This window comes from Girardinichthys multiradiatus, chromosome 6, assembly GCF_021462225.1.
Source record: "Girardinichthys multiradiatus isolate DD_20200921_A chromosome 6, DD_fGirMul_XY1, whole genome shotgun sequence".
Lineage (NCBI taxonomy): Eukaryota > Metazoa > Chordata > Actinopteri > Cyprinodontiformes > Goodeidae > Girardinichthys > Girardinichthys multiradiatus.
In genome coordinates, this window is record NC_061799.1 from 28,489,420 (window position 1) to 28,514,964 (window position 25,545).

The 25,545-nt window shown below is 40.8% G+C and overlaps 3 protein-coding genes across 5 annotated transcripts; 1 reads left to right on the forward strand and 2 right to left on the reverse strand.

Annotated features, from left to right (window-relative positions):
* Nucleotides 1-6,047: 6,047 nt before the first annotated feature.
* Nucleotides 6,048-18,440, reverse strand: snap47 (synaptosome associated protein 47). The gene is made up of 5 exons (XM_047367864.1): nucleotides 18,313-18,440; nucleotides 17,487-18,008; nucleotides 15,910-16,417; nucleotides 15,505-15,615; nucleotides 6,048-7,066 (listed from the first exon to the last, which is right to left on the reverse strand). Exons 2-5 carry the CDS (start codon nucleotides 17,981-17,983, stop codon nucleotides 6,920-6,922), a joined length of 1,263 nt encoding a protein of 420 aa, XP_047223820.1. The 5' UTR covers nucleotides 17,984-18,008; nucleotides 18,313-18,440; the 3' UTR covers nucleotides 6,048-6,919.
* On the forward strand, nucleotides 17,888-22,557 carry jmjd4 (jumonji domain containing 4). 3 transcript variants are annotated; one of them, XM_047367859.1, is made up of 6 exons: nucleotides 17,888-18,012; nucleotides 19,649-19,814; nucleotides 20,817-20,942; nucleotides 21,046-21,313; nucleotides 21,832-21,978; nucleotides 22,080-22,557. In XM_047367859.1, exons 1-6 carry the CDS (start codon nucleotides 17,964-17,966, stop codon nucleotides 22,413-22,415), a joined length of 1,092 nt encoding a protein of 363 aa, XP_047223815.1. In that variant the 5' UTR covers nucleotides 17,888-17,963; the 3' UTR covers nucleotides 22,416-22,557. The 3 variants fall into 3 exon arrangements, with proteins under 3 accessions (XP_047223815.1, XP_047223814.1, XP_047223813.1); XM_047367857.1 differs by lacking the exon at nucleotides 17,888-18,012 and adding an exon at nucleotides 18,928-19,558; XM_047367858.1 differs by lacking the exons at nucleotides 17,888-18,012; nucleotides 20,817-20,942 and adding an exon at nucleotides 18,926-19,558.
* On the reverse strand, nucleotides 22,556-25,433 carry iba57 (iron-sulfur cluster assembly factor IBA57). Its single transcript, XM_047367863.1, has 3 exons — nucleotides 24,978-25,433; nucleotides 23,302-23,651; nucleotides 22,556-23,178 (listed from the first exon to the last, which is right to left on the reverse strand). Exons 1-3 carry the CDS (start codon nucleotides 25,298-25,300, stop codon nucleotides 22,787-22,789), a joined length of 1,065 nt encoding a protein of 354 aa, XP_047223819.1. The 5' UTR covers nucleotides 25,301-25,433; the 3' UTR covers nucleotides 22,556-22,786.
* Between the last annotated feature and the right edge of the window lie 112 nt (nucleotides 25,434-25,545).

The window sequence follows — 25,545 nt, forward strand, 5'->3', positions numbered from 1 at the left end:
AAAAATCTTCTCATAACCTTAGTCAGAGTACAGAAAGTGTTGATGCCAAGAGTCATACCAATTTCTGTTTGAGAGTACATATCACCCCCTGGCTAGGCTCAAGCACCTTATTTCCAGGAATGTATTCTCCCAGTTCTAATGTTAAGCACAGGACTTTGTTTCCTGAAACCAGAAACTCCCAGTGCAAAAGAAAACGCAGCAACACCTGCAATAGTGAGACTCTGTCCAGGATGTGAGTCAAGAATCAGGATGTTATACTCAGATGAAGCCAAACAGACCAAAAAAAGAGGAGATTTTCTCAATAATTCACTGATGCATTCTAGGTCTGCCTTCAGTAATACATACAGTAACTCATACTTTCAGATGTGTGATATTAGATTTCATTATCTTTATATAAAACTGAAGTGATTGTACAATGCCGAATGGAACATGAGAAATGAGCAAAAATTTCTATAAACACTGAAAAACCCATTGAAGAGAAATATGACTTCATCATTTGGAGCACAGTGCAACCCTCGTGCCCTTGTTGCCCACAGTCTCAAGCTGTTATTTTTCCCTGTAAGAGCTGAGTGATGTGCCATCAGTGGAAACATGCTTCTTTGAATGAAAGCTCTCACCACAGGACTATCAGGTAAACAGGCTTGGACGTCAAGGCCAACAAAATCCCTTGTGTCTCCATACCATCCGTTTAGAAGGCAAAGCCGGATCTCATGTATCTGTGGTGAGACGAGACCGCCGCCACTTCCTCATATTGCGAGTGCTGCTCAAAAACCACGCCAGCGTGTAGTCTGTTTCCCTAACCATTTTCTTAAAGGGTTGGAATTCGGGAAACCATGTGATGTGCTTCTGAAGTTTTGAACTCCCAAACATTTGACTGTTTATCGGTGGAATCAACAAAATAAATGACCCACAATTAAATCATCCTCGTCAGGGCAAGAAGATTTATAGTGTCACACAAGGGTAAGAGCTCTGTGTTGTGCTAAGTGTTTTCAGTATCAAATTTGTCATGGCAGGCCATGTTTAATAGTGATGTAAAGTGATGAGTTTATGCTAACTGGGACCAGACTGCAGAATGAGGCTGTCAGAACTCTTAAATACATCTCTATTTATAACCGAGCATTCAGGCACAACATGTTAATCATTCTTAAATTAAATATTTCAGGTTAGAATTTAGTTTAAAAAAAAAAAAAACTGCTTTAATAGATTTTGAGCACTTAAAAAGGCTAAACAGCAGCATAACGCAAAACTAGTAAGATGAAAATGACCACAAATTACTTAAACCGAACCTTTGCTATGATGTTAACAGCCACAGGAGGTTTTGTAATTAGCATGCTAACATATTGACAAAATCTGTTCACGGGCCTATGTAAACACCTTCCACAGCAGTTAAAACCATGTTTATGGTCATTTCCTCTGGATTGTGTAAATAGGACTTTTTGCTGACACATTCGCAACTATACAGGTACTTTTGCTGCAGCTGGTAGCAGTAGTGAGAGGACAGACCATCTGGGATAGTTCTCAGACCACACCAATCATGGAAAATACATGTTTACATACCAGATATACATACTTCATACTGGGATTTATAAATATAAAACATTGTGACACAAAGGTAAGCTTTGGGCCACTTTGGCATTAGGATATTGGCTACACATTTGGTGGGAATATATCATTTTTACAATATTTCCTTTTGAATTAGGTTCAGATTTGTGGCTCACACTAGTTAGATTTATTTTCATGTATAGAACCAGAAATACATAAGACAGCATGAAAGAAAAAACTAAGCACAGGGCAGTCAAAACGTACAGAGGAATGACGATGTTACATACAGAACTCGGGCATTAGTGCAGAAGGCCACCAAAGACTGACACAGAGTTAGCAAAGCCAAGCCCGAACGTGAGCTCATAAAGTGAAAATTTACATGGAAATGTACCCAGTGAGACAAAGAAGCTTGGAAAAATGTTGTTTAAGAGGACGCTGCTTGGAGACCTCACAAACCAGCACCCTACTCAAAGATTTTAAAGCATTCTTTTAAGAGACCTGTCTGCCTTTGACTCTTTACAGTAGTGAATGAAAACTTGTGACAACAATTACAATTCAAAAACCTTAAAACTCTGGCTGCACTCAGTTTAAACATTGTCATTTCTGCTCTTCTTCTGACCAGCAATATTGATACACACACTTATGCTAATGGATGTATTTTCTAACAGTTGTTTCTGTCACGGTGGGGTTTTGGGGTGGACCAAAGTGCAGACAAGAGCTTGGCAGCAGCATTTTGAATCGGTCTTCAGCTTTATACAAAGATTACAAATGTAGCAAAAACGTAGCAAATATCACTGCAGGTACAAGCATGAGACAAAACCTAAAAACTTACTTGAGTACACACTGCAGGAACGTAGCAAAAACTGAACTTAATCAGTGGTTGTGATTGGAGGAACCAGCGACACACAATGAAACAATACCAACTAATATACTGAGGGAGACAACGGCAGGTAATCAAAGGAACTAAGAACAGGTGTGATAAGGAGGCAGGGAGGCTGAAGGAACAGGTGGAACTAATGCATAGACTAACACATGGCGAAGGGACTAATTAACAATAAAGAGAAGCAAAGACCAAGCAAACCTATAAACAAAGATAAATAATCAAATGAAGCATACGAAAACTAGAATAACCATGAACTAAAGGAAACAGAAGAACAACAACAACCTAAGACCTGGCAACCTAAGTATAAACAAAGAACCCATAAAGAGACCCAGATTACAAAAGTAAACAAACCTAAAACCACACTGACTGAACTGACTGGAAAAGCAGAGAACATGGGCAGTTGAATAAATATAAACAAAATGTAAATACTACTAATCTAACCTCTCAGGAAGGACTGGAGAAATAAGATAAACTAGAAGAACCAGACTTGGGAGGACTTGTAGGAGAATGTAAAGTTAACAAAGACTGAATACATAATAACTGAAGAGGAGTAACAGAAAAATAAACTAATAAACAGAAGAGTACAGGGGGGAGAACAAATACCTAACCATAAATAAAACACAGAGATACTAGATGGGAAACTAAACTAAAGAACCCAAGGAAAACAGAGCACAATAATAATAATAATCATAATAATGATAGCAATAATGACAACAAAGTGAAAACCATACTAAGTCATAACTAAGAAAGCAACAATAACCAAAGGAGCAATGAACGAGGAGAGTGACAACAAACACTAGGAGGAAATAAACAATCCGGAGTAAAAGGAAGTAACCAAAACAACCACGACTACCAAAATACTAAATATAAACATAAAAAGTGACTAAACACAAACAAAGTCCAAACCCTGACAGTTTCATCAATAGCCAGCCTTAGATTTCTGTACAATGATTTACTTGCGAGTCCAACTGCATTGCAGTAATGTTGCTGAGAATGCATTATTCCAAGACACAGCCTTTAAGTCCACCCAAGGGTAAATTTCTTGTAATTGTGTCATTTGGTCCTAAAAGTCAGAAACAAGCTATACATGTGCTGGGTGGAATGGGAGTTAAAAGACTGCTTTGGAATCTGACAGCAGTTTCAAATGCAATTTCATTTTGCTCAGACACTGAGAAAGTGCTCCAGCTAATTATGTGCAGGAGGAAAGCTTGGAGAGAGCACTTGTTGGTTTAATTATTGCTACTACACACATCAGCCGATGGATTTACTGACAAAAGACATAAAAAGTAAAAACAAAGCCTTTTTTACCTGAAAAATGTCTTGCTCATAAACAACCTCCTTGTTTACATTGATGGTCCGGCTCCTGACTCCTTGCCAGAGGTATTGGTTATTACTCTCTTCGTTTGCATTCTTCAGCTTTAGGTTGTTCCTTCCCTTGGAGACAAGTTTTCATTGATTTTATAATACTGGGGCAAAAATGTTTTTCATTGGAATGACTACACTTGATGGGTGAAGAGAAGTCAGTCATATTAACCTGTTCACTTACACCCGCTATTTGATCATCCTGCCTGGAAAATAATAACGGTGGTCACTCCACCCTTTCTGCGTTGCTAATCAATTGCAACACAGCCATTTCTCATATTCCAATTAAAAATAGATTTTTGACAGAAAAATGCATTTTAAAATTACTTCTAATGACAGTAATCTTTGAATTTGTTCTTTTTGCTGTACTCAATTATAAACCTACACTAAAAATAAACCATGGGGTTTGTTTTAAAAGCAATTTCAATATAAAATATATTTAATGTGTGGGAAATACAGGGGTTGGACAATAAAACTGAAACACCTATCATTTTAGTGTGGCTAAATTGGACCAGCCTGGTAGCCAGTCTTCATTGATTGCACATTGCACCAGTAAGAGCAGAGTGTGAAGGTTCAATTAGCAGGGTAAGAGCACAGTTTTGCTCAAAATATTGAAATGCACACAACATTATGGGTGACATACCAGAGTTCAAAAGAGGACAAATTGTTGGTGCACGTCTTGCTGACGCATCTGTGACCAAGACAGCAAGTCTTTGTGATGTATCAAGAGCCACGGTATCCAGGGTAATGTCAGCATACCACCAAGAAGGACGAACCACATCCAACAGGATTAACTGTGGACGCAAGAGGAAGCTGTCTGAAAGGGATGTTCTGGTGATAACCCGAATTGTATCCAAAAAACATAAAACCACGGCTGCCCGAATCAAGGCAGGAATAAATGTGCACCTCAACTCTCCTGTTTCCACCAGAACTGTCCGTCGGGAGCTCCACAGGGTCAATATACACGGCCGGACTGCTATAGCCAAACCTTTGGTCACTCATGCCAATGACAAACCTCGGTTTTAATGGTGCAAGGAGAGCAAATCTTGGGCTGTGGACAATGTGAAACATGTATTGTTCTCTGATGAGTCCACCTTTACTGTTTTCCCCACATCCAGGAAAGTTACGGTGTGGAGAAGCCCCAAAGAAGCGTACCACCCAGACTGTTGCATGCCCAGAGTGAAGCATGGGGGTGGATCCGTGATGGTTTGCGCTGCCATATCATGGCATTCCCTTGGCCCAATACTTGTGCTAGATGGGCGCGTCACTGCCAAGGACTACCGAACCATTCTTGAGGACCATGTGCATCCAATGGTTCAAACATTGTATCCTGAAGGCGGTGCCGTGTATCAGGATGACAATGCACCAATACACACAGCAAGACTGGTGAAAGATTGGTTTGATGAACATGAAAGTGAAGTTGAACATCTCCCATGGCCTGCACAGTCACCAGATCTAAATATTATTGAGCCACTCAGGAAACGTTTTCCTCCACCAGTATCACCTAGTGACTTGGCCACTATCCTGCAAGAAGAATGGCTTAAAATCCCTCTGACCACTGTGCAGGACTTGTATATGTCATTCTCAAGACGAATTGATGCTGTATTGGCCGCAAAAGGAGGCCCTACACCATACTAATAAATTATTGTGGTCTAAAACCAGGTGTTTCAGTTTCATTGTCCAACCCCTGTATGTGGACGAACATATATTGAGAGAATAGTGTATTTTGTCTATCAAAACAAAATTGATCTGAAATAAAGGATTTGCTTAAGCAAGAGCAATAAATAATTCTTTGGTGAACTTGTTTATCTAATTTGGCTATTTAAAAATTAAACTAATTCCAAAAGGGCCTCATTATCACCAATGTAATACAGGTTTGTGGTACTACAAAACAAACAGTTTGCATGGACTAATTCAATTATTAAATCAAACACATTTCAGTGTGGTTCTATTAATAAGAACAGTTTCACAAGTAAAAAAAATATATATTTGATAAGCTAATTAAATTTTTATTTCACATATGCTAAACAGACTCATTCAGTGCATACTATAGTAGGAAAAAGGAGGTACATTTCACCAATATTTGCTAACATCCAACTACGCAGAGTATATTGTCAGCAGAAACAGAAGCAGATCATCTCAAAGGTTGGTATAGAGGCATCAAATGTGCAGTAATACATCTACAGTAACAATTTGTGACGTGCTCCAGTTCAGTCGCAATCATCTCTAGGTCAAATATTTACCTCACAACACACACACATAAACTCTCCCACGCTTTTTGTTTTTTATTTATCGGTCTTTACCACTCAAGGAGAAAATAAAACAGATCTGAGGATCATTTAAAAAAAGGGTCAGTCCACTCTTAAAAATTCAGGCTAATTTGCAAGTTGAAAAAAAAAAAAAGGCAGAATAAGAGAATTGCATTAGGTGTAAATAATGTACAGTAATATTAAAGTATCACTTGCAATATACACATTTTACAATAATAAATAAATGTGTGATTTCTCTTGTCATACAAGGTTCAAAATGTTAGTGTTTAGCTATGTAGAGTTTTTTCAATTACATTTCCCATGTTCCTGTAGAAAATAAGGTTACATGGTCACATGGATTAGTAAGAGACAGGAAACCCCTTTTCTAAAAGGATAAGTGACATATATAACCTGAGAAACATAAAAATGAAGTGCAACAGTACATTATTCAGGACAAATGCATTACTAGGTTGAAACAAATCAATGCTTTCGAATCAGAAACAAGAGATTATGAGGCTTGAGGGAGGTTTTAAAATGTTAACCAATGGTTTGACAAACAGAAGCTATTTTTGTAGAATACATTTTAAACAACTGAATTTAATGCTTAAAACAGTCATTTTCTGTTAAAGAAACCTTTGAAGCTATGTGTCACCTAATTGCATTGAACCAAAGCTCTATTTTCACAGCAAGTTATGTTTAAACTTGACTTTAGGAAACCCATCAGTACCCTGCTAGAAATAAGAGGCACCTGCAGTTACATCATCAAGTACCACTAAGTCTTAGGATCTATCAAGATCATGTGCCAGTCTTTAATGGTTTCTTTGAGCAGAAGGCCTTCTGAGGCCAACGATGGAGCATGGACCGTTGTTTTCAACTGTTGGGACTACAGCAGTCTTTTCATTCGACTCGTGTGCATCCCAATGTGCATTGTGGCATGGTCCGTTGAGCTTGTTAGGACGTCCAGGACCTCGTCCTGCCGTTCCAGCTCCGACTCTGCCTCCAGAGCAAGGTTCTTTAGCTGCATCAGCATCTGCTCAGAAACATAACACCCCACATGAGCATATATTCAGTTCTGTCAATATTGACACTGCATGTCAGCATCCTGAGAGCACAGATAACTAAGAAACAACATAAAGGATGACAATTTCAAAATCACCACACGGTAAAACAGTTTTAACATGTTCACACAACCATAAATGTCATTATGTTGTATCAGGCTTTTATGTGATAGACAAACTCTGATAACCCTAAATAAAATCCAATCCTTCTCTTCAGAAGTCCCTAAATTTGTTAATAGAGGTTATATGTGTTTAATCTATTCTCAGAATACAAATCTGATCTATCAAGGCCTCAGAGGCTTGTCAGAGAGCATTAGTGGACAAACAAAGACCAAGTAAAAAACACCAAAGAAGGCACATCATTACCCCTGTGAAAAATGTAATTTGCAGCATCATACTGTGGAGATGCTTTTCTTCAGCAGGGATAGATTTAAGGGTTTTGGATCACAGCATAGACACACGTTACAATGGCCTAGACCTAATTCTAACAAGAATTAAAATTGCTGTTTGGAGACGCTCTCTGGCCAATATGACTGAGCTTGAGCTATTTTCATAAGAGGAATGGGCAAAGATTTCAGTTACTAGATGCACGAATCTGGTAGAAATATACATCTAAAGACTTGGAGCTATATGTGCAGCAAAAGGTGGTCCTACAAAAAAAAAGAAAGCAATTAACAAGACCGATACAATGCCACAATTTTATTTCAATATTTATTTGTAAAAACTTCTTATCCTTCAACTTCACATTATACACTACTTTGTGTTGGTCTAACAGATAAATCCCAGTAAAATATTTAGAAATATGTGGTGTTTACATGAGAAAATTTGAAAACGTTGCAGGAGTATGAATACTTTTGTAGAGGCATAAAGTTTTGGTTTGTGCGTTAAAATGTCTGGAAAACATTTACATAAATAGGGGGCATCAGTTTTGATTTTAAGCCCTTTCTTGTTTTAAATTTTACTCTCAATGATGCCAGCTTAAAGTTTGTGTTGTGATGCAACACAAATTATTCGTGCTGGGGATCTAAAAGATGTTATTCAGCAGCTAAAACCTGAGAATACACCAAGAAAGAAGTTTTATCGCCTCTCAGGGGAGCATTGCTAAACAATATTGTTTCTTCTAATTTCCATTGGTTTAGCGAATATTGTGACTACATGTTCATGGTCTAAAAACCATGTTTGTGATGATTAATGGGACAGTTTAAATATACTGCACTCTGCCAAGCGAAACCTAATAAACACTCCAAACTCCATAACCCTCGTGTCTAAACTTGTATTATTTTATCCGCACTCACACAAACCATGCTCGTGTGGCGGCTGACATTATGTCAGGTTTCACCAGCTGCTTTCTGTGGACATTTCACATGGGCATGAAAACAGCCACAGGCAGCGGATTAGAAAGCAGATAATGTCAATACACTCCAAGAAATGTGTGTATTCACTCACACAGGTCTGCAACTTCACAGTCTAACATGGGATGACATGACAGCAAGATGCCTTTCAGTTAATTTATAGAAGAAAACAATAAAGCTAATGAATATTTTTAGCCATTGCTTATACAATGATGAGAGATTATGAGTCGTGAGGAAACCTCTAAAATTAAACATTTAGGCTACAGCTTGAAGCACAATATATGACTGAAAATTACGAAGAGGCTTGTGCATTAGTGATGTCGTTTCAGAACAGTTAATTGTAGACATGCAGAACAGAAAAATTAATAACAACTCTAATGCATCAACAGGTCTGCACGGTACAAAAGATTTTAGTCTAAAAAGTTGAAAAGCTATTATGGTCCATCAGATATATTTACTTCCTAAAGGATGCTCTACGGCAGGCCCAAGCGCATAGTGAGGGTCTGCTGGGAACGTCTGGCGGACCCCTTGGCCAGGGATGTATTCAACTCCCACCTCCGGGAGAACTGTGACCAGATGTTGGAGACATAGAGTCCGAGTGGACCATGTTCTCCGCATCTATTGTCGATGCCGCTGCCCGTAGCTGCGGCCGTAAGGTCTGCGGTGCCTGTCCCGGTGGCAATCCCCGAACCCGGTGGTGGACACCGGCAGTAAGGGACGCTGTCAAGCTGAAGAAGGAGTCCTATCAGCTGTGGTTGGCTTGTGGGACTCCTGAGGCGGCTGATGGGTACTGTGAGTCCAAGCGTGCCGCCGCCCGGGCGGTGGCAGAGGCAGAAACTCGGGCCTGGGAGGAGTTCGGTGAGGCCATGGAGAAGGACTACTGGTTGGCCTCAAAGTGATTCTGGCAAACCGTCCGCCGCCTCAGGAGGGGGAAGCAGTGCTTCGCCAACACGGTTTACAGTGGGGGTGGGAGGCTGCTGACCTCAACTGCGGACGTTATGGGGCGGTGGAAGGAGTACTTTGAGGATCTCCTCAATCCCGCCATCACGCATTCCCTGGTGGAAACAGAGGCTGGGGACTCGGGGTTGGACTCTGGATGTTGTAGGGCTGTCATGGTTGACACGCCTCTTCAACATTGCGTGGCAGTCGGGGATAGTGCCTCTGCACTGGCAGACTGGGGTGGTGGTCCCCCTTCATAAGAAGGGTGACCGGAGGGTGTGTTCCAACTACAGGGGGATCACACTCCTCAGCCTCCCTGGTAAGGCCTATGCCAGGGTATTGGAGAGGAGAGTCCGGCCGATAGTCGAACCTCGGCTTCAGGAGGAGCAGTGTGGTTTTTGTCCCGGCCGTGGAACACTGGAACCAGCTCTATACCCTCTACAGGGTACTCAAGGGTTCATGGGAGTTTGCCCAACCGGTCTACATGTGTTCTGTGGACCTGGAGAAAGCATTCAACTGTGTCCCTTGTGATGCCCTGTGGGGGGTGCTCCAGGAGTATGGAGTCGGGGGCCCTTTATTAGGGGCCATCCGGTCTCTGTACAAGCAGACCAGGAGTTTGGTTCGCATTGTCGGCACAAAGTCGGACCTGTTCCCCCTTTGTCACCGGTCCTGTTCATAACTGTTATGGACAGGATTTCTAGGCGCAGCCAAGGGCCGGGGGGAGTCTGGTTTGGGGACCAGAGGATTTCATCTCTTCTTTTTGCAGATGACGTGGTCCTGCTGGCCCCCTCTAGCCAAGACCTACAACATGCGCTGGGGCGGTTCGCTGCCGAGTGTGAAGCGGCTGAAATGAAGATCAGCTCTTCCAAGTCCGATGCCATGGTTCTCGACCGGAAAAGGGTGGCTTGTCCTCTTCAGGTTGGAGGGGAGTTCCTGCCTCAAGTGGAGGAGTTTAAGTATCTTGGGGTCTTGTTCACGAGTGAGGGAAGAATGGAGCGGGAGACTGACAGCCGGATCGGTGCGGCTGCCGCAGTAATGGGGGCGCTGTGCCGGTCCATTGTGGTAAAGAGAGAGCTGAGCCGAAAAGCAAAGCTCTCGATTTACCGGTCGGCCTACGTTCCTACCCTCACCTATGGCCATGAACTTTGGGTCATGACCGAAAGAACGAGATCCCAGATACAAGCGGCTGAAATGAGCTTTCTCTGTAGGGTGGCCGGGTACTCCCTTAGAGATAGGGTGAGGAGCTCGGAGTAGAGCCGCTGCTCCTTCACATCGAGAGGAGCCAGTTGAGGTGGCTCGGGCATCTATACCGGATGCCTCCTGGATGCCTTCCTCGGGAGGTGTTTCAGGCACGTCCCACCGGGAGGAGGCCCAGGGGACGGCCCAGGACACGCTGGAGGGACTATGTCTCTCGACTGGCCTGGGAACGCCTTGGGCTCCCTCCGGAGGAGCTGGAGGAGAGGGACGTCTGGGTGTCTCTGCTTAGTCTGCTGCCTCCGCGACCCGGTCCCGGATAAGCGGAAGACGACGAGTACGAGTACGAGGATGCTCTACATTTTAGAGATGGCTCAGCTTCATAGTTTGTTTTTGTACTGATCTGTGATCACATAACAAGACAGCTAGTTTCCGGTCTTTTTGTAGATAAGGCGCAGAAGTGGTAGGGGAAAAAGTAAAAGGACCTTCACTTAAATTACATCCCATCATACATTATGTTTTAGTCTTGCCTTAGCCTATGATGAATGTTAAATTTAAAAAAGGAATGAAGTGATGTAAGTATGGAGCTAAATTGGGGCCATAAAGGTTGTCTGAAAAAATTTTTTTTGAAAGTGAAAAAAAAAGGATTTGAAACTGAAACATATTTTTGAAACTGAAAAAAAGATTAAAACTGAAATGAAATGTTTCAAATTACTTTTCAGATTCAAGTTTTTTTTTTCAGTTTCAGATTTATTTTTCAGTTTCAAACTGCTGCTCCCTCGGTGTGGGGGCTGGACATAGATGACATGGGGTTTGGAATGATGACCGACAGTTTAGGCGCCTAAAGGAAATATTTCCAGGTGTTGCACTCAGAAACCGTGGGAACTAGAAATGTCTTTAAAACAACATCAATATTCTATGTTTATGTGATTAGTTTTGAAAAACAATATGCTTCACTGACCCCAGCTGTTTATGTCAGCACAACACAAATATCATTTGAAAAATTATGATCTTGACCAATTTGCGCAGCATTTTCAGTCCACGTTGGACATTTCTCATGCTCTCAAAGTAAAGTGGAAGATCCGCAAGACACTTTTTACTGTTATCAATTTAGTTTTTATAGATTCCATTTAATTTAAGATAGAATTATTTTAGCATTTAAACATACAATGAAAACTGAAGATGCTGCTTATATCACTTCTACTGTTTTAAGACAAGTGATTTGTAATTGAGTGAGGAATCCAAAGCACCTCAGATTTTGATGTTTCAATGGATCAGAATATAGCCCAAAGATCGTTAGGCAAAGTGGTAGTGACACAGCGATACACTTCAGATCCACCAACCACTGTCAAAGATGGTGGGGGTTGTTAAAAAGAAACTGTAAGATAGCGTGATTCCACTGAAGGCTTTTCGTGGCTAGCCGGTGTTTCTTCCCCTTGGAGTGAGACTCGAGCGCTTTGACGCCTAATGTCCCCAATTGGATGGTCTTCTTGCAAAGTTTACAGCAAGCTTCATATCGATTGCTGGGGACCGCTTCCAACCAAGTGCAGAAATTGCTAATATCAAGCCAAGTCTCATTAAAACCCGCTTTCCTATGTTTTCTACAACAAGCAGCCAACGTGACTCCCAATACGCGGCACACAGTGGGCAGCTGCAATATGGCTGCAGTTCTCCTTCTTCCTGTAGAGCGTTATAGCGGGATTTGTATCATGTACAAACACCGGTAGCAAGCCACTCAGACAGCACAAAATTAACTTCTGATTTTGGCATTTTACTCTGTATTTATATTTATAGAATAAACGCTTCTTGGGATTAAAGACCTAAGATAAAACTCTAGTCATTTTGAAGACTTTTTAAGGCCTTAAATTTTCAAATTTTAGACTTTTTTAGGCTTTTTAAGACTTCCACGGGAACCATGATGTGCGGGAGTATGATTGAAAGGTGCTGTAAAAATGCATTTTACATAGGTTCTAACATGAAGCAATGAAGTGTATCTTATGTCAACTATGAAGTCTGTTTTAATTATGATTTACTCCATTTCCATTATGTATATTATGTTTATACTAAAATGAGAAGTATTAAATGTGGTCTGCTACTGCATCAGAAGACGGTAACTTATTTTCTACTATAACATCACCAACTAATTCCCTTCACTTTTCATACTTAAGAATCTCTTGACCAGCTGGGGTTGAAAATTCTATGCCCTACACACAGACTAAGAGCGCCCCCATGTGGTCAGACAATTATTAGCTAAATTATTTGGAAAATAATAACTCGTTTTTGGCATTTTTAACATAACCTGTGGCAACCTGGTTGAGCGGGAGACCAAACTGTGTATGCTGGTGATTTTAGAGCCCTTTATTAAAAGCCATATGTTTTCACAAGGCAGATCAGCATTAATGTGATGGGAGAATTATGTTATTTACTGTGTAATGCAATAATTTTGTAGAACTTACAAAGCACCTTGCTAAACTTTATTAAATATTTTGAACACAGATGTAACCTACAATGCAGCAAAGCAAAGAATACTAAAAAATAAAGGTATGGCAATAAAACCAAGCTACAAATATCTTGCAGTTTTTTTTTTGTAAGATATGCGTACTTCTGGATGAAGTTAAAAACACTACTTCACATTAATTGTATTCTGATATGTTTCAATACAAAAAAATTTTAATTCCTTCACACTGCAGGGTGATGTGACCTGCTCCAAAATCATGCCTAAAACTTTCCACCAATACTTTTTACAGCCTTTTTTTGTTAAAGCTATGATTTGATACAATAGAAAAACTATCTGAATGTTTTGTTGTAGGCCTGGGTACGTTTTTAAAATCCTGAAAATAGCAGTATAGGTAACAGCACTGAAGCCAGGCCTCGAAGCAGTGAATATGTATACACTGTCTAAGACTAGATTCTCATCTTAAATTATGTTAAGAGCAGGGCGTGTGCACTGGCACTGCATAGAGTCCTAAAACTGGCAGTCATTCAACTGTGATCCATTATCAGCAGAGGACAATAAAACATTTAAAAGCACAATGGATGAGACAAGTTTACGACCGGCCCAGTGCTGGTCATGCTTTTAAACGTTTATTTAAGACATAGTTATTACACCAAAGCAGCACTCTAGCACTATGTAATATTTAACTGAATTTATAGCAAATGGTCATAACAGTGAATCACAGAGATAGGTGCATAGCCATGAAATGTTTTCACAAAATACTGCAGCGCCATCAGGGCCTCCTCAGAACTTATCAAACCTAAAACTATGACAAAGTGGAGGTCTAGGGAGCTTTAGGGACTTCAGCTTTCGGTCCGCTCTGGTGTCACACATATCAAATGATATTAGACTGGCCATTTTATTAGACACACCTTGCTAGTGTGGTGTTGATCCCCCTTTTGCCTTCAGACCTGCCTTTCCACTTCATGGCATAAAATCCCAAAGGCGTCAGAAACATTCCTTAGACATTTTGATCTATATTGACATGATAGCATCATGCAGTTGCTGCAGATTTGTTGGCTGTGCATAAATGATGCCAATTTCCCATTCCTCAACATCCCAAAGGTGTTTTATAGGATTGGGATCTTATAACTATGGAGGCCATCTGAGTAGAGTAAAACACATTGACATGTTTATGAAACCAGTTTGAGATGATCTGAGCCTTGTGACATGGGTCATAATTCTGCAAGAGGTACCTGTCAGATGATACACTGTGGTCATAAAGGGATGGAAATGATCAGCAACCACACTATAAGGCTGTGGAGTTTAAAGGATGTTCAGTTGGTACTAAGGGCCCAAAGTGTGCCCAGAAAAATCTTAATGCATTATACCACTAAGGTCACCCTAAACTGCCAATACAAGGCCGGAGGGAGCTATGCTTTCATGTTTAAATCAAATTCTGACTCTACTATATCAAGGTTGCAGCTGAAATCCAGACTCACTGGATCAGGCAACATTTTTGTCCAAGTTTACCAAGTCTGTGTGAACTGTTGCCAAAGTTTGCTTTTATTACCTGATAGGAGTGGCACCTAGTGTGGTCTCCTGCTGCCATAACCCATCTGCTTCAAGGTTGGACATGTTGTGGGTTTCAAAGATGGTGTTCTGTGCTAAGTTGAACTCCTGTAGTCTTTCCATCACCTCGAACTAATCTGCCCGTTCTCCTTTGACATCAACAAGGCGTTATGGCTGGCCCTCGTTGAAAACTTTCTGTGTTTTGGACCGTTTTTCATAAACCGGAGAGATGAATTTGCATTTGGATCCTTGAATTTATTTAACGTGATAGTTGCGTTATCAAGAAACTGAACAGGTGTACCTTAAAAAGTGGCCGGTTAGTGTCCACTATAAGTAATGCTTAAGGCCATTCATTTATTTTAGTCTTGTAAATGGTCTAAACTTATGGAAATAGAAAATATGGGTTACAGTAAATTTCACATGTAATTTCAAGCTCTCAGCAACCTCAAATAGTGAGTCACAAACATGACAAAAAAAAAAATGTCAGCGTAATACGCCTGAATTTGCGTCACTGTTTAGTGCTTGCCACCACAGACCATGTCTGTAACAGCTGTCAGAGATGTGAGGTACTGAGTGGAAAAGGCGCTGACCAAATAACTGACCATACTTCTTTTCCTCTCTTGAACCCAGGATGGACTTTTGGTTTGTGGACTCACCAAATAACATTTTAAACACACAGGATAAAAAATAAAAATCACAGCAGCAAATTGTGGCTTGGAATGGAAACATGAAAATGCATGTTGCTGTAACTAGATGATTATTTACAATAACAGCAAATGTTGCTTTGAGACACTATGCAGACTACAAGTTGACTTTTTCATTTCTGCCCCCTGTATCGTTTAAACAAACATGAAACTGCTTCAGGCCTCAGTGATGCAGTTATATTTTTATACGGGCAATGGAAATCTAGCTTTCTCACCTGCTTGAGTTCCTGGGCCTCAGCCTGACTGACAGATGGTTGCAGGACGTGCACCTGCAACTGCGACAGCTCTCCTGCCGGGACCTCCACTGGCAGCTCGGTCTCTTGGCACTTCTGCAGCAAACCTGCTTCCATTGGGTGGAGGTGGTGAAAAGGCGCAGAGTGTACACAGTATGTTGTTTGTAAGAAAACCAGACAGCAAACCCTGAGTGCAGCAACTGAGGCAATCAGGGTGAATTGACTCATCAAAATATATTTCTGTCACAGAGAAACACCAATAACCATGATGAAATGTTTTTGCACGTGGCTGCCTTTCTGAGTGCTTCAGGCTGAGAACATAGAACATTACTGCCACTCAGTGGTCAAATGTATATTAAGCATGGCAAAGAGACCAAAAACAGCAGCTTTACCTTCATTCCAGTTAGTCCCTTCTTTGTCAGAAGGAGATGAAAGCGGAGTTGCCTTGAAGGCTGCGTATTCACTTGTCAACTCCATCTTCTTCTTGTACTGCATCTCTAACACAGACATTGCCTCTGGCATCTTGGCTGACAGGAACCTGTAACATATATCTGGTTTTCCTATAAACCGCTGTCTAACTGTGATCTCGTAGGGGCTGTGCACCCTGATTTCATCAATTTCGTTCCGTTCAAATCGGTGGAGGAGGTGGCAGTTTGTGTCTCGCACCTCCAGTGAGGAAACCAGCACCAGCAAACATCCAGGCTTCAAGTCCGAGTCTCCGCCTTTGGACAACACTGCCGGGATGCTTGTGATCACCTTGCTTCTGCTAGAAACTTTGCCCGCTGAGATAGCCGCTGCAGCCTTGGCGGCGTCCTCGGCTTTGGCCTCCTGCTGAGTCTTCCAGGGGAGTTTACCAAAAGGCCACCAGGAGGGAGACTCGAGCTCTGAAAGAAGTCTGAGGAGACACAGATAATGTAAAGTGCATGGCAAAAGTACTCATACCCCATTGACAATTTATTTTACATGTTGTCAAGTTACAACAACAAACTTAAATGTGTTTTATTGAGATTTGATACAGCTGATCAACACAAAGTACTGCATAACTGTGAAGCTAAAGGAAAGGATTCTGTTTTTTTACTAATAAAAATATTAAAGGAAATAAATTTTTATTCAGCCCTCTTTACTCTTATATCCTCAATAAAATCCAGTCCAACCAACTACCTTCAGAAGTCACCAAAAAGGAGCCAGGACATGATTGGACCAACAACATCATAGAGAACAAGGAAGGCACCAGAGAGGTCTGGGATACATTTGATGAGACATTTCAAGCAGAGTAACCCTGTTCAATCTATTAATCCTAAACTGACAGCCCAGGCAAGTTGAATATAAATCAGAGAAGCTGCTAATTCATCAGTAGGGACTCTGAATGAGTTGCTGAGATTCACAGCTCAGGTGGGAGAATATGTTGACAGGACACCTATCTGTAGTGCACAACACAACCCTTACTTAATGGAAGAGTGGCAAGGGGAAAGCCATTGTTAGTCATATGAAATCATGCATTGTAATCATGGGGGGGGGAGCATGTTACATGCTCCAAAAGACTTATGCTGGGTGGAGGTTCACCTTGCAGCAGGACAAACCCAAACAGTCAGTGGTTTTGGACTGCTTTGGATCAAAGCATATCCATATGCCGAATATACCATATTTGGCAAAAAGGGGGGGGGGGGGGGGGTAAATACTTGTGCACACAAAGAAGGATTTAAACACCATGTATCATTTTACTTCCACTTTACAGTGATTCACTACTTTGTGTTGTTCTAAAACATCAAATCTCTTTAAAATCGATTGAAGTTTGTAGTCGCAACCTTATAAAGTGTGGAAAAGTTAAATGGGTAGGAATCCTTTTTCAGTGTGTTGTTTATGACAATTACACTATTACTCTTTCAGCTTTGCTAGAAAACAATATCCAAGCAGCACCATCAAGACATGTTTAAAGCTCAATAGGACGAGTTTACGATAATTACTTATCAGCAACACCCAGATCAGAGTCAATCTTCTCCAATCCCTGCATCATGTTGTCAAACTGCTCTCCCTGGTGGCTGAGGACTCTGCCAGTGTCCTCCAGTCTTCTCTGGGCCCCAACCACCAGGTTGATCAGCTCCCTCCCCTTTGAAGGATGACATTCAGCCCCCCGAGCCTCTGAGGTAGGTGAAAGAAGCCGCTCTCTCCAGAAATGCTCCAGCACATTAAATACGGCCACCCGGTTGGGCTTGAGGGAACCAAACCAGTGCTTGACGTTTCCCTCCTCGAGCACTGTGAGGGTGCTGAAGATGAAACTAGATGACTCCATCTTGATCTCCATGATCCTGGACAGGCGGAAGCTGGAGAGACACTCCTTGCTCTGGCTTGAGATGAAGCGCACCATGGTCCTGGTGAGAGACAGGGTTCCGCTCTCCCACCTCTTCTCATTGTTGATGTAATAGGAACCAGGCCAGCTGTGGATGGGAGCATCCCGGCTCATCTTGAAGGCAGTTGAGCAAGTTCACCTAGGTAAAAGGCAAATAACCTTCAGTGCTGACATATATATATGCAGCTGCTAGGTTAATCTACAGTCATATCATAACTCTGTTATGATTAATGATTTGCGTGTATTCCTGGTTGGGAACACACTTTCCTCAAAGTAATTCAGGCAAATCGATGAGCTCAGATGAGGCATCCAATCAGGTAGATTCTGTTGTTTATCCGCACCACAAAAATGCCATTTTAATTAAATCACCCTGCTTCCTCTTGGTTAAATGTCTCTTTTCCGTAGCATATACAGCGTAAACAATAGTCTGAGCATGACGTTACCTCGTATTCTTCCTAGTAACGTTGTTTATTACGGAAGTGATGTAACACACGGGTACGGCCGCGTAGACTGTCCGCCTTGAAAGTACTTCTGGTTCGCACGATGGACACGAGTAGACCTCGAACTATACGTGAGCGCGTCCGCCATATTGCGAGTGGCGAGATCACTTTGTAAAACAGCAGCACGATTGTAGTGGGAAACCTTTCTGATTATAAACGCCAAAAAATATGTTTATCTAATTTTGATTAATCGTTTTAGTTTTACCAACTAAACAATATTTGGTTGTGTTTTGCAAAATATTATCAGCAATAATAATATTTTTATTCCTAGTCTTATTATTGAATTAACCCTGCTTGGGCATGGCTAGAGAAGCTTGCTGTTCACTACGGGATGCTTTACGTTTGGTAACAAAACAAAAAAACATGAATTTTGTTTATTTAGTATGACGTAATTTGCTTATTTATTTACTGACTTCCAAACAAATATGAAACACAGCTTTGTTATGCAAATAGCGCACAGTGACATAGGTTCGCCTAAAACCATTGGAGCAGAACATCCCACTCACAAAATGGCGGTGCCGTTGACGTATGATCATGGACGCACATGCGCCATATGCTCTTCCAGGGTCTATGGTCCGCATAAAACAGTTAAATGTCACGGTTCCTGGGGTAGGTGTGGGGGAACAATAACGGGTAACTACTGCGACGGTGTTTTTAATGGATTATTCCGAGTGACTGCATCTTTATTGTTAAAGACACGAAATGTCAATATTATTGACAAACTGAGACGGTGTCGGTGTTATGTTTGCGTCGTTAGGAGATTTTAGTCATATGACGACTTGTGTAAAAAAAAAAAAGCTACAAAGCCCGTTAAAATGTTTTGAAATTTTCACTAAAACCGGTGGTGGGCGAATTCTAATCTCTTTGCTCGCTTTTCGGTATAGCAGATTGACGGCTATACCTGGTAGCCAGTTAGCCGAGGTCTTGTTTACCACAATGGACAGAGACGCGTACCACAACTGCAGCAGCCTTGTCAAAATGCCGAGACAATCGTACGAGCAGTTTTGGTCTTCGCATTTTGTTGACTACATCGACAAGGAGTTGAGTTACTCAAAATTTTTCAAGAAGTATTTGCTGCCTAATCACCCGTGCATGTTCTCAAGAAGGTTCACAGAGGACTGGAAGTGTAGAAAACAGTGGGTGACAGAGGAGGGCAAACCCAATTTTCAGAAACTGCTGCAAGAGTTTGGTAAATAAAGCTCATACTGATTCAGCCACAGCTGCAACGGGTAGCGTCATATTATTTTATTATTGTATTTTCTTACCCTTTTCATTACAGAGGAGACTCCTGTCCCAGTTGCAAACTGCAATGCAAAGGAATACAACGCCAACCCAAAACAAGTAATGCCGTTTAAAGAATTTATACATTACTGGAAGGAGTACATTCAGAATGGACACTCATCGCCCAAAGGATGCCTCTATCTTAAAGACTGGCATATGTCAAGGTATTATACTAATTCAGAAGAATATAATTTGTATTGAGCATGCATTTACATGGTATGTTACATTTTTAAAAGAGCATTTTGTTAAAAAAAATGTTGCCATGAAACATGCACAAATCAATCTTTGACGATTGCTCTACTTTTAGGTGGTTGAAATAAATGTCATTTATTGGCTTGTTAATTTTTTTATTCAGCCCAAAATTATATATTTTCACTATTATAAATAGGGACAAAGGTTGTTTTACCTTTAAAACAAAAAAAACAAAAAAAAACTTTGATTATTTTTTTTAAATAAATATGTCCTGAAATTAAGATACAAATTATTTAAAATTTTTTGATTAAGTCTAGACCTTGTACTGGCCAATCAAGCAGTGTTTACCTATCAAATCAGTCAATTTTCAGTGTATAGGTGCGTGAAAACCTGATCTGGGCCGAGACTATTTGGTTGATTAAAAAATTATTTTACTTTTCGTTATTTAAATAAAAAAAACAGGATTGTGTCAGATTAAAACCTGAACAATAAGCCATGGCCATGTTGTGATCAGGAATGACAAACATAGATATATGTTTTATTTATCATCTGAAATTCTTGAAACTGCAATATTTTAAAAGGCTTTGACAAAAATAAGACTGTAATGTGATTGGCTCACTACGGCTGCAGATAGCCCAGCTAATTACCCAGCCAATATGTCCATGCTATACTTCTAATATAAATACAAGAATAGCAAAAAGATGTTATAGCTGGCGCAAAAGCACTTGAAAACTACTGTCTTATTTAGCAGGTGTTTCTCTTGTCGATATATCAAAATAATAAACAATATAGTAGTTTTAGCTTTTGCTAAAAGCAATAATGTTATATTTTATGTGTAAATATAAAATGAAGCTGTGCTATTTCTTTACTTGTGGTTATCATCCTGTGAAAATCTCATACTGGCCCACACCTATTACAATGTTTTCTTATTAATTATAGTCGGTAACAAATTCCATGTTCATATTCTTCTACAGGGATTTTCCAGACCATAATGTTTACACAACACCAATCTTCTTTTCTTCTGATTGGCTTAATGAATACTGGGATACACTTGAAGTGGATGACTACCGGTTTGTTTACATGGGACCCAAAGGCTCATGGTATAAAAATGTTAAAGTGTGATCCAAGTATAGTCACATCATAGCACGGGGGTTACCATCATTTTCTTTTTTAGTAAACACTATTGTATTTCATTGTCTCCAGGACCCCGTTCCACGCCGATGTGTTCCGCTCGTACAGCTGGTCCGCAAATATCTGTGGCAGGAAGAAGTGGCTGCTGTATCCTCCAGGTCAGGAGGACTTTCTACGAGACACGCACGGAAACCTACCCTACGATGTTACTTCAGCTGAACTTCAGGATAGAGGCCTTTTCCCGCAGCTTGAAGAAGCATGCCAACCTCTTGAAATTATTCAGGAGGCTGGTGAAATTATTTTTGTGCCAAGTGGTTGGCACCATCAAGTTTATAATCTGGTGAGAAGTGTAAAAAAAACATTATTTGTTATGAAGGTGCATCTCAGTAAATTAGAATATCTTCAAAGAGTCGATTTAATTCAGTAATTAAATTAGATTGCAACTCCTGTAGATTCATGAAACATAAGAGTGAAATATATACACACACACACATATATATATATATATATATATGTGTATGTGTAATTATCCATCCATTATCCATACCCCTAGAATATATTAGTTTGGTTTTTTAATTACATCAATGTTTCCTCAGACTGAAAGTCATTAACATTTTGGAGTGGCCCACCCAGTAATTGAATTTTTCTGGAAAACCTAAACTTGAGGATTACATTAGCTGTACGCTATTATCTAAATGATCAGGAATAAACACTTAACTATATCACTAGGAATCCGTTTCCCCTTCTTGAATTTAATTAATGAAATACATTTTCTATATTCTAAATTATTGACATGCACCTGTAGATAATCAAAGATTTAACTAAATCTACATTTCAGTTATTTGTTTCTTTTTCTAGGAGGACACCATCTCCATTAATCATAATTGGCTTAATGGCTGCAATATTGACATAATGTGGCAGTTCCTACAGAATGAGCTGTCCTCTGTTCAAAAAGAGATAGAGGAGTGGAGAAACACAATGGATTCATGGCATCAGCATTGCCAGGTACTGTGAGCATGATGAGATTGTTCAGTTCAGGAATATATTTATGCAAGAAAACTTTAATATGTGGTAGTGATTGTGGGCTGATTTTGTTTTCCTTTTAGGTCATTATGAAAGCCTGCTCTGGCATTGATTACAGTGAATTTGCCTCCTTTTTGAAAATCGTTGCTGAAAATCGGATGGCCTTTTTGAATGCCTGTTCCTCTGGGGATTCCTCAGATTACTCACGGCATCTCTCAGAGACCCTCACCACTCTTGGACCTTACCATTCTGCTTTTGACCTACAGAGAGTGGCCCACATTATTGAATGCTTACTGTGCAACGAGGACTTTAAGCTGCTTGATCATTCAATGTTGACTTTTCAGCCTGAAACCATGTTGCAGCAGATCCGAGACACTATACAGTCCACTAGGGGGCAGCATCTCTTTTATCAGGAATAATGTGTCCAGCATTTCAATAAGTGCCACATTAAGTATGAAAAATATTGTGATAAACCAGTAGGTATCACTGCTGTCTAAAATCCTGCTTATGTCTATGTATGTCTTTGTTTTTGCACTGAAAGATGATAAAGCATAAATAATAGTGTTTGTGTTGCATTTATTTTTTAATAGGCACCAATGGAAACTCATCTTTTAGATATATAATTTTCTATACATAACAAAGAATAGGTTTAAGATAAATAAGCTGGTTTTGGTTAAGACAAAACATGTTAAACCAAAGGCAGTGTAACAGAATTCTTGAGGGTTTTGTCAGTCATAAATCTGTCAGATCTGATCCATGTCACATTTCAAGGAGCAATAGAACGTCCTCTTCAGTTAAATTTCACATCTTTAGGCCACCAGTCTGGCACGGAGGCCTCAAGTGTCACTGTGTCGTCGTCGGAAGATTTCAGCATCAACACTTCTTTGGCATGAGCAGTGCGGATTAGGCTCAGTCCCAGCTCCCCAACGCCCGATCGGTGTTTACCAGCTGGCTTGCCGGACTGCGTCTGGAGTGCGGCTTCTTCCCCGAGTTGTTGGACAGGAGATGAGAAGCGTACTGGCATGAGGCGTTTTCGTATCACCCCAGTGTGATGAGTCCTGGCCGTGAGTTCCTGGCCGATGTAGCAGCCTTTGCTAAAGCTGATACCCTGCATGTAGACGAGGTTAGACTCCAGTGGTAGTGCTACCCCAGGGGGAAGATCGTTTACTCCCTCTGGAAGTCCTACATGGCAGAAGGGGGAAAAGAAAAGTTGCCACAGAATTTCAAGGACATACACTCTTAAGACTCCTCAAACCGTTAATCATCATCTGATAAAATCTGTACACTTTCAGAAGTTGATTGTACCTATTGAGTAGCGATGTCTGTGGTAGTCCTCTGTTTCTCCTTTCTGACAAGATGCAATGATTTCCAAAGGGTCAACCTGACTCTGTAATACCAGTCTCCACCCCATTTGCACAGTTCGGGGATCAGCCTCCCACACCAGAGCATTTTCAGGGGCAGAAAGCTCAGGTTTATTGGCCTCTTGATCTGGGCTGCTCTGCTGTGAAAGTACAGCCCACACAGCCAGCTCCGGACAAAGGCCAATGCTCACTTTTCTCCGGATCTTGTACACCTTCAAGTGTTTTAGGATTGAGTTCTGAACCATGCTGTCACACTCCAGGAAAACACCATTTCCTACTTCTGCTTCTTTCAGACTGAAGGGAAATAAAATAAGTTTAGTGTCTTGTAAATTCACCATAAAATACAAAGTTGGTGTTTGCAGTTATGTTGTCTGGGTAGAGAGCTATATTTATTATGCCCTGAAGACCAGGATTGAAAAACTACTTTATGTGGACACACATGGCCAGTATGTGCAGGCTTTATATATGAACATTCATGTGGTGTGCCCACTGGACTGGATGAGGAACTTAGTCTTGCCATTTAAGTGATTGCCTTTCAAAAAGCAATTTCTTCCTATGCTTGCTGGACTGAAATTCTATGGAAGCATCAAAAGTCGACCTAACTTTCTTCTCCCTTGAATGTATATATCCACAATGTAAATAGTTGTGTTTATGGAAATACATGTTTTAAATGAAGAGCAACAAAAAGTGAAAAATATCCATACAAAAGGTTCACAGAGAAAGGGGCAAACTGGAAGAATGATGCTCAGAGACACAGCAATAAAAGCTGACATTTTCTGTGATAGAGCACTTGTTAACATATACCATGTTGGTTATTTTTAGATCACTAAATGCTAACCTGGCTGGCTGAGCAGTCTGTATGACAGGCATCAGTGGAGGCTATACTAAACAAGCCAACCAGGCCAGACAGATTGAGCGGTGTTTGCATGGTCTACTTGTGCCAGTGTTAAATGTCCCTTTAGTGCTCAAGTTTTTTTTTTTCCCAATCCTAACCCTTGCCCTGGGTTTCTGTGTCCAACTGATTAGTTGTGCAGGGCGTACCCTGTGTCTTATCAAATGTCAGCTATAGAGTGGCCTGTATGCATGTGACTTAGAGAATAAGGAATACTTAAGAAAAAATAGGTGCTAAATGAATTCTAAACTAAGGAAACTGTAAATTGTATGCAAAGTTGGACATCTGGTCTTTAAATTTAAATGTTATTTGTGTAGTGCCTTATGCCAAAGTATTCGTACCCCTTAAATCTTTAAGCTATAGACCAACACACAGTAGAGCATTTGTAAAGTGGAAGAAAAGTGCTGACATACTTTTAAATGGTATTTACTATTATGCAGGCAAAGCTGCTGAGGAATAGTTTAGATCAAAGCATATTCAAGTGTTGAAATGGGCCAATTTTAGTCTAACCTAAATTTAGTTAAGCATTTGTGGCAACCCTTTGTAACAACTGACGCTCTTTATCCAGCCTGACTGAGCATGAGTTGTTTGGCAAAGAATAATGGGCAAACATTTTAGTATCTATCCGTGCGACGCCGGCAGAGACCCCAAAAACACCTGCAGCAGTAATAATAAGAGTTACAAGACAGTATCAACTCTTTATAATTGAAAATGCAATACTTTCTCACCTGTACAACAGGATGTCATACAAGGTTCGGCCTTGCACATTCAGCATGTGTGAATACATGGCAGCGCACCCAGGCTCCTCCAACAGCTTCATGTCATTAGTTATAATCCCCTGAAGAAACGGGCTTGTATCCTGTCCTTGAATCTTTAGCAGGGTCCTGTGCGGAAGAGGGCAACAAACAAACTGACCGCGGCCATTTTTACCCGAGTCCTGGCTGTACAGTTTGACCCGGACCCTCGCAAGAGATGCAGCTCCCCAGAGAGGCGTCACGGCTTTAACACCGAGACCGGTGAACGCTCCCCGGATAAACCACAAACCCGCCATGTTATACGGTAATATAGGAGTGTAATAATTACTGAACTCTGTTACTAATAACGAAAAAAATCAGCTTAATCGAGAACATAACATCTTACACCATCACAGAGGGCGCCATATTGGTGTCCCAAAATGCATTGCTCGAAAACAGTGGCGCACGAGAGCGCTGTTTTTTAAAGTTTCGTTGTTAATGATGGGACTTCCGGCTCTCTTTTAGGATCCGAATTGTTTGGCTCGGCTCAACAAAAACAACC

Excerpts from the sequence above, each read along its gene's own strand:
- snap47 (XM_047367864.1), bottom strand. The coding sequence starts at position 17,983 with ATGAGCCGGGATGCTCCCATCCACAGCTGGCCTGGTTCCTATTACATC. Across the intron at positions 16,418-17,486 it reads GATCTGGGTGTTGCTGATAA|ACTTCTTTCAGAGCTCGAGT; the intron begins GTAATTATCGTA and ends GTGTCTCCTCAG. Across the intron at positions 15,616-15,909 it reads CTAACTGGAATGAAGGTAAA|TGCCAAGAGACCGAGCTGCC; the intron begins GCTGCTGTTTTT and ends TTGCTGCAGAAG.
- jmjd4 (XM_047367857.1), top strand. The coding sequence starts at position 19,111 with ATGTTTGCGTCGTTAGGAGATTTTAGTCATATGACGACTTGTGTAAAA. Across the intron at positions 19,559-19,648 it reads GAAACTGCTGCAAGAGTTTG|AGGAGACTCCTGTCCCAGTT; the intron begins GTAAATAAAGCT and ends TTTTCATTACAG. Across the intron at positions 21,979-22,079 it reads CATGGCATCAGCATTGCCAG|GTCATTATGAAAGCCTGCTC; the intron begins GTACTGTGAGCA and ends TTTTCCTTTTAG.
- iba57 (XM_047367863.1), bottom strand. The coding sequence starts at position 25,300 with ATGGCGGGTTTGTGGTTTATCCGGGGAGCGTTCACCGGTCTCGGTGTT. Across the intron at positions 23,652-24,977 it reads TATGACATCCTGTTGTACAG|TCTGAAAGAAGCAGAAGTAG; the intron begins GTGAGAAAGTAT and ends ATTTCCCTTCAG. Across the intron at positions 23,179-23,301 it reads CAGACATCGCTACTCAATAG|GACTTCCAGAGGGAGTAAAC; the intron begins GTACAATCAACT and ends TCTGCCATGTAG.